The sequence below is a fragment of the Umbelopsis ramanniana genome (assembly GCF_025399195.1).
Source record: "Umbelopsis ramanniana AG unplaced genomic scaffold K450scaffold_110, whole genome shotgun sequence".
NCBI lineage: Eukaryota > Fungi > Mucoromycota > Umbelopsidomycetes > Umbelopsidales > Umbelopsidaceae > Umbelopsis > Umbelopsis ramanniana.
The window spans coordinates 1-11,479 of NW_026252196.1; the positions used below are offsets into that span (position 1 = coordinate 1).

General features: G+C 45.1%; 5 protein-coding genes across 5 annotated transcripts in view; 1 reads left to right on the forward strand and 4 right to left on the reverse strand.

Moving 5' to 3' along the window:
* K450DRAFT_284629 (uncharacterized protein) lies at window positions 1-2,002 on the reverse strand. The gene is made up of 4 exons (XM_051593511.1): window positions 1,890-2,002; window positions 1,475-1,815; window positions 1,064-1,405; window positions 1-955 (listed from the first exon to the last, which is right to left on the reverse strand). Exons 1-4 carry the CDS (start codon window positions 1,966-1,968, stop codon window positions 83-85), a joined length of 1,635 nt encoding a protein of 544 aa, XP_051440092.1. The 5' UTR covers window positions 1,969-2,002; the 3' UTR covers window positions 1-82.
* A 131-nt stretch (window positions 2,003-2,133) lies between these two features.
* Window positions 2,134-3,710, forward strand: K450DRAFT_263297 (uncharacterized protein). The gene is made up of 6 exons (XM_051592632.1): window positions 2,134-2,253; window positions 2,315-2,939; window positions 3,016-3,135; window positions 3,208-3,334; window positions 3,406-3,479; window positions 3,575-3,710. Exons 1-6 carry the CDS (start codon window positions 2,171-2,173, stop codon window positions 3,668-3,670), a joined length of 1,125 nt encoding a protein of 374 aa, XP_051440093.1. The 5' UTR covers window positions 2,134-2,170; the 3' UTR covers window positions 3,671-3,710.
* A 40-nt stretch (window positions 3,711-3,750) lies between these two features.
* On the reverse strand, window positions 3,751-4,485 carry K450DRAFT_303809 (uncharacterized protein; the record flags this gene model as incomplete). Its single annotated transcript, XM_051593806.1, has 1 exon — window positions 3,751-4,485. The coding sequence occupies one exon, from the start codon at window positions 4,483-4,485 to the stop codon at window positions 3,751-3,753; it is 735 nt and encodes a 244-aa protein (XP_051440094.1).
* Window positions 4,486-5,032: 547 nt separating this feature from the next.
* On the reverse strand, window positions 5,033-5,263 carry K450DRAFT_163758 (uncharacterized protein; the record flags this gene model as incomplete). The annotated part of the gene is made up of 1 exon (XM_051584037.1): window positions 5,033-5,263. A coding segment is annotated over one exon (231 nt), but the record flags the coding sequence as incomplete, so codon positions are not given.
* A 1,897-nt stretch (window positions 5,264-7,160) lies between these two features.
* Window positions 7,161-11,479, reverse strand: part of K450DRAFT_194655 (uncharacterized protein) — an 8,785-nt gene continuing 4,466 nt past the window's right edge. The window contains exons 10-13 of the mRNA XM_051584484.1: window positions 8,706-11,387; window positions 8,355-8,633; window positions 8,030-8,264; window positions 7,161-7,948 (exon numbers count right to left, since the gene is read on the reverse strand). Coding sequence (XP_051440096.1) covers window positions 7,620-7,948; window positions 8,030-8,264; window positions 8,355-8,633; window positions 8,706-11,387 — 3,525 coding nt within the window. The 3' untranslated portion in view covers window positions 7,161-7,619. The remainder of the gene's footprint in view (window positions 7,949-8,029; window positions 8,265-8,354; window positions 8,634-8,705; window positions 11,388-11,479) is intronic.

The following is an 11,479-nucleotide window of genomic DNA, read 5'->3' on the forward strand; positions in this document are numbered from 1 at the left end:
TTTTTTCAAGAAAAAGAATCTATACTGTACAATTGAAGCAGAAACGACCAAACTGGCGATGTGATGTCTTGGGGGGACCCGATTATGATTTTGTCGCTGGTTGCTTGTTGTGGGATGATTGCGGACGGCCCTTGTTGGCAATATAACTTCGCAAGAAAGGAGTGACTTCCAAACCAAAGGTCTCCATCTCTTCCAGAGCGACCTTGAGACGAGGGTCGGATTCTCTGACCAGCTTTCTTACGAGATGTTCATAGCACATACGAGGTGGGATGATGTTGTATTGTTTCATTTCCTCCAAGTACAAGAAGGCGTCTTCGTAGTTGGATTGGGTGCATGACAGCATGATGCACTTTGTATACGTGGCGATGTTGGGGCTAACATTAGCCTCCTTCATGTGCGTCAAGATCAAGTCTCCCATCTGTCGGTTGCGTGCCAACAAGCAAGCATCCAAGGCGTAATTGTAAGTATCGATGTTAGGCTTGACACCGAGTTTGGCAGCCTCCTGATAAGTTGATATTGACCGGTGAAGGTCTCTAGCCTTGACACAAGCTCCCAACACAGTGTTGAAGGCGATGGTGTCAACCTCCTTGCCTTCCTTCTGCATCTGCTCAAGTATATAATAGGCCTGATCGATCTGCTCAAGGTTACCGTCAAGACTTTCAAGAATGGGGTTGGCAGTATGTTTGGTGGCAGGAATAGAAAAGCTGCGCATGATTTCCAACACAGAAAAGGCCTTTTGGATATCGCCTTGCTTGACAAAGGCTTGAATTAGGGGTGCAAAGTGTTGCTCATGGTATTGGTAGCCTTGTTGACCCAGACTGTCGATCATGTTGGATGCAAGCTCGGTGTTACCGATGTTTCCAGCGAAGTTCAGCACTGCGAGGGCCGTACCATCATCTGGCAGACTCAAGTTTCTTCGTTGAATTATCTCCAAAATACCATTGACCACCTCAAGCTGCAATGGATGAAGGAAAGGAAAAAAAGAAAAAAAAAAAACAGGTTAGCAACCCTGGTTGACTCATTCACGACAATCTTCAAATCCATGCATGCATGACTGACTCACATTCTCGTTTTTGGCAGCGGAACGAAGCAAAGGCAAAGCAATGCCGGGCGCGAGTCGTAGTGGCAAGTTAGCCTTATCTGCATCCTGCAACATTTTCCACCCAAGCTCTAATTCGTCGAACTCGCCGCAAAGTCGGACTAGGTGATCATAGCAAAGTGCATTTGGTCGCATTCCCTCCAGCAGTGCTTTGTCATGAAGATCAAGTGCTTGCTCAATGTTTCTGGACTCATGCAGGGTTTTGATTATGTTGTAATATGTGATGGCGTTGGGCTGGATACCTTTTGCCTTCATAATCTCCAAAACTGTGGATTGTTCAAGAACATTTCCTTGGTTGGACAGCGCCTGAAAAATGCATATCTGTCAGTAGCCTACTCAAACCAATCATGAAAATCGATACTTTGCTTTACTCACCTTGGTCACGATGTTAAAGACATCAACACTTGGCGTATAGCGTTCCAGGATGGTGTCGAAAGTATTCAACATCCTCCTGTTGTCTTTTCTTAAGGCGTAAAATTGCAACTTGTATACCCAAGTGTCAAGGTTGTAGTTCACACCTTTTGCTTCCATTTCTTTGAAGATATTTGACATGGTGTTCAAGCCGTTTGGAATATTCTGCTTGGTGAATAAAAGCATGTTCTTTGCGAGCTTTGTGTGGTAGAACTTGATAGGACGCACAGTGTCTGAAGCATGTTTACCTGCCTGCTCTTGCGTCAAGTCTGGAACTTGGAGCGTACTATTGAATCGTACAAGAGCTGATGTCGCCACAACGGGAGAGGTTGAGTATGGAAGGTGGGGTTCCCATGTCAAAAGAAAAAAGTGCACATACCAGGTAGCTGCTTCCTTCCAATGTTCAGCGGAATCAGCTTTGTGAGGATGTGCGTTTTTCCTGCTGTTGATGCGAGCATGTTGGAAATGTGAGTGGGCTACAACAGCTTGGAATTTCAAAAACACACAATAAAAAAAAACCCAAATTATTTTTCCAGGACCAAAAACATTCAAGTCACGTGTTCAGTCGCGTCCTTCAATTCTTCGCTTTTTTACGTCGCGCGCCTTTGCCAGTTTTGCGGTCCCGGTTATGATCTCGCTTGCTAGCTACAAATTCTGAACATGTCATTGGATTCATCACCTTCTGTGAAAGAAAGAGCTGCTGCCATAGACCGGCGAGTCAGTTTAGAAGCTGAGAATGAGAGGTCAGTGTCCTACCCACCTTGCCACTGTGTGGCCGGTTATTAACTATATTATATTATACAGTCGACGGCTATCTGGCGAATCGAACCAATATACTTATAGAAGTAGCAAAGCACCGTATCTGCAAAAGAAAAAGATGAGAACGGTCGAGCCGCTGTCGTTCCAACCCATGCGGCCTACCAGAATCTTTTCCAGAGAAATAGAAGAACGAGCATTACAGCCTAGGCGACAGACACCAGGCTCCATCACAAAGCACTCCTCACCCATCAATCATGCCGGTCGTATACAGTCCATAAACGAAATAAGAGAGTCCATCAAAGTTATGAAGCAAAGGATCGATACAACCCTTTCGTCAGATCAGCCCATTGATACAGAGATGTCTGCCCATGTAACACCTCAGCGATCGTACGCAAAGGAACTGGACAGAAGTCAATTTTCTGGAACACGAAACCGGTTTAGGGAAGCTCATGAAAAAAGAAGCTTTCAGCAAAGCAACCATTCACTCGCTATATCTGAAATCGAGCACGACATCTCGCGTATCAGTGACCAGCCGTCTTTCCACGGACATCCTACGTCGAATGACCACGAACAAGACCGTCTGGCCATGGTGTATGCGCAATACTTGCAGGCAATGTATAAAGCATCTCACGGGGCTAAGGAGATGGAACGGCAGCAGGCTGCCGCAGAGGTGAGCACCATGGTAAAAGATCAACAAGTTTCAACTGAACCGTGTTGTTGATCTTTCTTTTTTTTTTTCCAACTAGGCGCGTCTTGATAGCGCTCAAGCCCTTTTGGCCAGCCGGCAGAAGGAACTCAATGTGTCTGAATCCAAGATTAGAGTTGCGACAGAGATCGCCACGTTAGATGGACTGATAAGTAAACAAGTAAGCGTACAGAGATAATTGCAACGTGGGGTGAAGTGAAATGGACTTTACATTGAGCAACACCCGTTCTAGAAGGATAGCTTAATGCAAGTAGCAAAAACCTTGTCTCTTTTCAAGAGCCCTGTTGAACTATATATGGAAAGGATGGACAAAGCAACCGTCATTGTTCCACCGAAGGATTCAATGTGGCAGGACCTTGGTATGTGTAAAAGAGTTTCCGAAATGATACCCATTCTACCCTATAGTTGATACTAACAGCGATACATGTAGATACCTTGAAAGAATCTGTTCAAGCATGCAGTGAAGCGCTGGGTGAACTTATCAAGACGCAAGCAGAAGACAAGGTAAGGCAACAGCTGCCCTAGGAAAGGGAATCCTTGTAAACAACGGTGCATGTTAACTAACGATCAGATGGAATCTTCTGATGTCTCACCTTTAGCAATCAACAAGGTTGCTCATGGCGAACCAAATAACGTGCACAGCGCTCAAAGAAGAAATCGATTTATTGTGTAGTTGCAAGCAGATCATCTCGTAATTTCTTCTTCTACAGTATACGTAGTCCCAATAAATTTGTACATAGGGTAGGGTTTTCTATACTAGTTCTAATGGCTGGCCTTAGTAGTGACTATGATATTGATCAAGGGATTCTCTAAACGGATTTCGCCATGGTTCCTCTCTATACATGGACCAGGTTTCACGATTTTTCCGTTTTTGCTTCAATTTGCTCATTACAAACACGATCATGGCAATCAGGAATACACCTGAGAGAACGCTGATGATGACGGGGACGGCGATATTGGCACCAGGCGACCCACCACTGCTTGCATTCACACTTTCATTCACCAACGTTGGAGAGATGCTAGCTATGGCGGAGGATACGTAAGTGAAGGAAGTGACTGTGGCGAGATGCGTCGTGGTGATGAGCGGCGTGGTGAGTGCGCTACTACTAGTTAATTCACTATACGAAGCGGACGACGTCGACGGTGTGATTGGAGGTAAAGACGTAGTGGGTTTGGGTCGATGCTTCCGCTTGATGGACGTAGTTGGAATAGGGGCCACACTGGCTGTGCTAGCACTGGGGGCACGATTCTCTGTCTTTGAAGAATGGGCCTTGGTGTTCGTTTTTGGAACATCCTTTGGCATGGAACTCGCGGTATCAGGAATCTCATCATTGGCTGCTGGGTCCTCTGGATGCCTTGATTTTGCTTCATCATGCGGAGTCGGTCCAGGATCCTTTCTAGGCTTGTGGCTGCTGCCCCCAGCACCTGGTTCTGAATGTGGTTGATGAGAATTGATTATATCGAGTGGGTCATCAAGAAGTGGAGACAGCAGATTAGGTGAATCACTCATAGTAAAGTAATCCTATACAGAAATAAGGGAAACGAAGAAGGAAGATGGTGAGGAAATCAAGGAGGTGTGAAGGCACCTACAGGTTTTTCCAAAACTACTGCGTTGGACCTATGTATCCATTTTCAGGACGGGGCCATTTGGGTTAACGTGCCTAAGCGAACGATTTCTTCCCGAATTTGATGATTTCCCCCACATATTTCGCACAACCCCCCACATCGACCGTTAACGGGAGATAACCAAGTTTAATACTACGGAAAAAAAAAAAAAAGCGGGGGAGGGGAGGGGCAGTTTTCTCTTATACTGTATATACAAAAACAGAAGGAAACGAAGGTAGACGAGATTATGGGTGGGGTGATATAGATATGATACATTATTTCGTTAGTTACATGGAATCAAAAAAGAATTGCGGAGGGGTGTCCAAATGTTGTGACATAGTCATTTGAGGTGGTATTGAGAAATATTGCTCATCGGAAAGTTGCTGCGGTGGTGAAGGCTGCAAATTCTGACGTTGTTCAATAGCGGCAGCACACCCATTTTCAACTTTAAGATGTCTATTCAAAGCATCGGTTCTAGCAAATGCCTTTCCACAGTTGGGACATACATGGGGTTTGATGCCCGAGTGTAACTTTGCATGTCGGTTTCGATCGTGTTGTCGTGCAAACGCCTTGTCACATGTAGGGTGTGGGCATAAAAAGGGTCTTTCTGAGGTGTGAGTGCGAGAATGCGATGACAAGTTGTAAGGTCGAGTGAATGTCTTTCCACATCCTGGATGTTCACATTTGTAAATGGTGTTGGCATCCTCCTTGTGTTTGCTCACTGATTTACTTCGCCTTCGAGATGGGACGGACAAAGATAAAGAATCCATTTCATTGGGTGATATGTATGGAGGTTCCGATAATCGTCTTCTGCGGTTGGCACTGGTGGCAGGATTGAGTAGCTGGTTGGAGGGTGACGGCTCCCGTGACGACATGGGCACTTTATCTTGAAGATTGTACTGTCGAAGGAATTCTTGATAACCTTGATCAAAGTTCGCTTGTATACCGTCCACGCCTTGTGACTGATCGATCAAGTCATCCAATAACTTCATATTGTTGACACTGGCTTGGACAGGTGACGGTTCGACCACTTCGATGGAAATGGACGGTGTTCTCAAGTGAGAATGATGATGATGTGCGTGATGATGCCCATTGCTCGCTGCTTGACCGAGTTGAAACGGTGGGTCCGGAAACACAGGGGTATCCAACATATCACCTAATTCAGGATTGTTGCTTATAGATGGGACATCGGTATTCAAGTTGAGGGTAGCAAAGTCAATTTCTGCCGACAAAGCCGGGGAATACAAGTAATGATTGGGGGATGCAGATGGGCTGGGATAGAACGACGAGTCTCCCGATACGGATGAGACGGCGTCCCAAGCATTTTGCATACCTGGATGGTATTGGTTATCGAGAGCGTGGTCTGAGTAGTCGGAGTAAAGCGAGCCGACGGGTGAGTGAACCGACGAATTTTGTACGGCGGCCATCAGCATGGCATGTTCTTCTTCTGGAGTGGGAGCTTGAAGACCCACCGAAGATAGTTCGTGGGGTTGCATTAAACCTTGCTGTTGCTGAGCCCACTGCAGAGTTTGATCGTGCTGGCTAGCGTCCCAAGGTAAGGAGGCCATTTATTTCAAAGATAATAAAGTGAAAGAGAAGGTAAGAGTGAAGGAAAAGAGGAAGAGAAACGAGAAAGCAGAAAAGGGTTTTTATAAACGTGAAAAAATAAATAAAAAGATATGCTTGGTGTGTGCAACGGTAATCAACCCGCTTAAATGACAGATGAGCGCGCAAACACAGAGAGGAGGTGGAAACGGAAGGGGATGATGGAAGGAGCCGGTCTCTTTCATTCTACCTCCTTGGTTGCCATGCCATTGCTCATTCATTCATTCACCATGCCAGCCCGGTCTTTGCTTTCTTTTGTCTGTTTCATTCGGTCGTGGCTGTGTTTAGCTCGAAATGGGAAAATTTTACAAGGACATCCATTTCCAGTAGCTTCATTGGGGGATCATCTTTAGGCCAGTGAAGTGTAAACCTGACGCTGACTAACCTGCTGCTGCTACATTACAGAGTTGTTTTGTACAAGCGAGCCTCTTCATAAGCCTGCCAGAACCGTATATTTTAAATTTGCTTACATCAACATTCACCATTAATCATCTGAGGCGAAGCTATTGCTACCCAAGCCTTGCTTGTATTCCCGCTCGCTCAATTTATTTCTTCTAGCTAAGAAGCCGATCTGATTTGTAACCGACAGCTTCAGCACAATCTTTGTTTACCTATTTTCATTCGTCCCGAGCAACAGATCATGACGAAGCTCACGGGTGAGGCTTAGGGTTGGCCCAGGTAAATTTCATTACGCATGTCTGCTATAGTTCATGTTGATACCAATAGCCTAAATAATGCTGGGGTTCAGGTCGGTGAGACGATCAAGAGGTTTGTGTTGGTTCCATGAAAGGACGTCTATTTCTGTCCCAAATAGTGTACACTCCATTGAAACGATTCAGCAGGAGTTGCTCTCCCTTTGTCAACGCTGTTCTTCCAAAAACTGTTCAAAGCCTCACTTTACGCCATGAGCAGCAAGACGAGTCAGGTGGCTTCAAGGTGTTTGCCTAAGGATGGGTTATTTATGGCACAGCCAATAGAAAGCTCACTATGATCCCCCTTGGTCAGCACCTTCTTAACATTTTTAACAAGTTAGTCGAACGGGATTTGTATTAAGCGCGGGGAAGATCAGCTTAATAATAAAGACTGATTTACCTGGTATTTGTGCCAGAAAACCAGCTTTATGGTGAATGGTTAAACTTTCAGTGAAATGCGTCTAACTGATCGACTCAAATGTCGCCGGCCGCGATCTTCCAACGGCCATGCTATTCCACGCAAAGGTATAGTGTGTAAATTGAATTTTATATATACACGAACGGGATTGGCTCCATAACCAAAAATAATAATAATAATGAAAAAAAAAAAAAAGAAGGAAGGGCATGGATAAAAGCAACTACAGGGTTTTGGTCCATGGTATCGAAACTTGACATCTACCAGAAAGCACACCTAAAAGGAAGAACAAAAAAGTCAGGGGAGGGGATCTCACTGGATGATTCATCACATACATAGCAATACAACGTACCATCCAACATAGCACTGGCACAAATTCTCCAGAGAAGTAGCTTGTTGTATGAGCCTGTCGACTTGCGTTGGGACATCCAGTGTCTGTGAAGGCAAGAAATCTTTTCCACTAAGCTTGTTGGATACACGGTGAATGACATCCACAGCTCTAGTATTGAGAATCTCAGGTGCTCCGGCCGCTTCTTCACTTGCTGCTGCCTCGATTTCTTGTCGACTTTGACGGCGACTAACGGAAAATCCATGGTGCTCTCCTTCCATCTCATCCATGTGGAGTTGATCTACACTTCTGTTTCTATCAACGGTGGCTAAAGGAAGAACAGAAGCGCGTTTAATCCACTTGACAAACTTGCCCATTTTTTTTTTTTTTATATGCCAATCCTGCTTACCTTGTCTAGGACTAGGGTTAAGAGTGTGGGTCAATCTCCAGTTGAACAGAGGGTCGTACACAAAGGCTTCGAGAACAGCCATCAAACTCTCCTTGTTATCGCGTAATACCCGCATAACATGCTGACACGTTATACGGAATGTGCCTTCCACACCGCTGACTTCCATAGCCTTGACCAGCATTCTCGTCAGACGGAATGGGATTTTTTCAGGGAATTTTTCGCGATGCATAGCAACCTACGTACAGGAAAATGTGCATGCATGCCATTAGTATAGGTAGCCACCGCTCGCTTCTTGAGACTCAACAATTTGCTTATATCGACTTACCTCGAAACAGTCACCAAAGTCAATATGCACTATCTTGCCAGTAATTCTATCCAGCATAAGATTGGAAGGATGTCTATCACCAAGACCAAGGACATAACCCACCATGGACATAACAGCCAAAGAACGTGTAAACGTGGTACGGCGATCCAACCATGCTTCTGAATTCCTACTCTTTAACCACAGCACACGGTACAAGTCCTGACCACTGGTCTTATCAAATGCAAATTGGAAAACTTCCACCTTCTGGAGTAATGTAAGATTATCATAATCCGGTGCCATCTGCATGATCAAAGTGGTTAATATGCCGGTGTCACCTCACAGTATTTTCAGTTGTGACTTTTAAACATGTACCTGTAGCATAAGTCGATGTTCAATGTTGAGTAGAATTTTTCGGCTTTCACGGTAGTCTCTGATCAACGAATGTAAAGTGTCGGTATCGGGAACCCATCCAATGAGACCAGAGTTGGGTGATAGAGGAATGGCAGACATACGCTGGATATTGAGATGGCGCTTGAATGTTTCTGGGTCGTTGGACAACAAGGTATTCACCAAACCAAAAAGTTGCATCACACGTTCGTCCTGTCGTAAATCTTCATGACCCTTGAGCAAATAAGTGTAATCCTTGCCATCACTACCAATGATGGTGAGTCGTCTAGGTCGTTGTTTAGATGCAATGACAGACAGGTTGGTGTGGAACTTGGCAATGCGAACAATAGGCTCGCCAGCACGATAAAATCCAGGCATGCACAAGTCGAGATCATGTGCCTCCAAAAGCTTGGGTGAGATATATTGCAATTCCAAATTGTTAAGTTGTGGCAGCTGTTTGCTGATACGACGGAAGACCTGGTAATAGAGTTCCCATGCTTGATTTAAATTGTTCTGATCTTGCGATTCTCTGTATCGTTTGCACCACTCTTGGGCTTCCTTCAGATCGCGCCCAAACGCTTGGTGGAAAGATTCTTCTCGTACCGTTTCTGGGCCCCTATCTAACATGTTATGCAAGGGTTCCAAAGTACTAAACATAGCCTCAATGTTGCTATCACCGAAATAGAGTCGAGACGCTTCCTCAAGACCTTCATGCCACATTTCATGCCAAAGAATAGCAACTCGAATAAGTTCTTGACTGACCAATAACGCTTGATCCACAAGTTTGGCGCTGTGAATGCGCATCCTATCCATAATGGCAAACGTCGCTCGCTTGCGAGAAATGCTCTGTGACTTGGAGGCCACTGTAAGCGAGTATACCAAGGCTTGTGGATGCACTTTGCCAATCTCGGTAAGAAGTTGGTGGATCAGTCGTCTAACATTAGGGTTAGGTGCGTGTGTACGAGCAATGAGTTGAGGAATGACTTGGAGCCAGATGTCAATACTAATGTTATCAAATCCTTCGTTGATTGCAGAGCTGACATCGGGATGGTAGGCATATTTGAACCATAGAGTCAACAGTCGTAGAGTATCCTGCAACGAGTTTTCTTTAGACAGGGCAATAGACCAGAAAAATCCTTGGACGGCAGGCACAATATGCTGCTCCACAACATTATTTGGCATGTTTTCTCCATGAATCGATTCATAATGATTGATGACTTCAAAGTTGGCCAATGCCCAGGTATGCCAAGCCTTGTACCAGTTTTGGTCAAATCGAGTGGCAAGCAGAAGCGATCTCAAAATATCAGGGAAGGTGTCTTCAACAAGGTCATCGTTGAGGGCCCGTTGCCATTCACCTTGTTTGAGATAGCATCGTGCAAGCAAGTTGGTATACTCAGCAATATCCTCATTAATTCGACTTGGGTCAATGGGAAGCGATACAGCCATCTCATCAGGATTGAGACCAAGGTCTTGTGTCTTTTGGACGGTAAAGTCACGAAGGACATTGAGGGTATGGTGGCGGATTTGGTTGGCCTGATCTTCATTACTAGCTTGAGAGGCAGATGCCCACATATGCTTCAAGTGAGCATACACCACCTTTGGATGTGGGTTACTGGTCATACCATTATGATCACGGTCAATGACCATGAGACTCTTGAGGGTTTTGTCAGATAGAGACAATCGACCACTCTTGCGACACAAATTGGCGAACTTGATCCACATGTCCATGTCGTCCTGCGGAGAAACAACCATGGCGCGTACTCGTAAGATGCGTTGCCATACCTCTACATTACGTTGACATCCATTCAAGCGTTTCATCCACGTCTTTCGAATGGAAAGTTGTCTCTCCGGATCACTCGATGATTGCTTATAAGTGATCATCTCCTCCAATTCAGCCAACATCTGAACTCGAACAATCGTAGTATAGGCTCTGTTGTAACTTTCTCCCAGCAGAGCCGTCATTTCCGTATCGAGCAAATCTCTGGTACGATTGATGAACTTTTCGGCGTCGGTAAATCGGTTGCGATGGACAGCAAGCACAGCGCGGAAGAATGCTCTGTCTGGGCTTTCTGGTACTAGAAGTGCAATGTATTCGTCCATTTGGTCCCATAGGCCGAGACCCCAAGCGGCGGCAGCTGCAAACGTTGCCATTCTCTTGCGGTTCTCCACGGGTGAATGAACCCATTTTTCTTGTGCCAACGATGAAAGGCGATCCCATTCTCCTAGAGCATGAAGACAGCGCATTCTACCTAGTGTGATTTCCATATCATTCGGCTTCTCTAGTTGCTGTCGCTCATACGCGTCCAAGGCATCTTGGTAACGGTGCAACTTTTCATACCAAGACACCATGTTTTCGTTTCTGAGACCAGCCTGGGCAAAGGTAAGGATACCAAGTGCTGCATCAGGTTGCTGTAAAAAGTTATTGATAGTCATCAAGCTTTTAATTGCGTCAAAAGACTGCTCTTGATGGAATTCGGTTTCCTTGTAATGCAATGCTTTTGCATAAGCATGACAGCGTTGTGCATAGTAACCAAGGGTTCGAATATCGATGGGCAGTGACTTGTTATCGTGCTCCATAAACTCGGCTAAATTCAAGAGCACTTGAACAATCTCGGGTGGTATATTGGGAGATTTCAAAGCTACTTCAAGTGATTTAACCAATTCTTCCTGTGTGGGGGGAACCATAAAAAGTTAGTGGCAAAGCCAAGCAAAAAATTGACTTTCACTTCACTTCACTTCATTTCTTTTTTTTTTTTTTT

Excerpts from the sequence above, each read along its gene's own strand:
- K450DRAFT_263297 (XM_051592632.1), top strand. The coding sequence starts at position 2,171 with ATGTCATTGGATTCATCACCTTCTGTGAAAGAAAGAGCTGCTGCCATA. Across the intron at positions 2,254-2,314 it reads TTAGAAGCTGAGAATGAGAG|TCGACGGCTATCTGGCGAAT; the intron begins GTCAGTGTCCTA and ends TATATTATACAG. Across the intron at positions 3,136-3,207 it reads ATGGACTGATAAGTAAACAA|AAGGATAGCTTAATGCAAGT; the intron begins GTAAGCGTACAG and ends CACCCGTTCTAG.
- K450DRAFT_284629 (XM_051593511.1), bottom strand. The coding sequence starts at position 1,968 with ATGCTCGCATCAACAGCAGGAAAAACGCACATCCTCACAAAGCTGATT. Across the intron at positions 1,816-1,889 it reads TGGAAGGAAGCAGCTACCTG|CTCTTGTACGATTCAATAGT; the intron begins GTATGTGCACTT and ends TGGCGACATCAG. Across the intron at positions 956-1,063 it reads CCGCTGCCAAAAACGAGAAT|CTTGAGGTGGTCAATGGTAT; the intron begins GTGAGTCAGTCA and ends CATCCATTGCAG.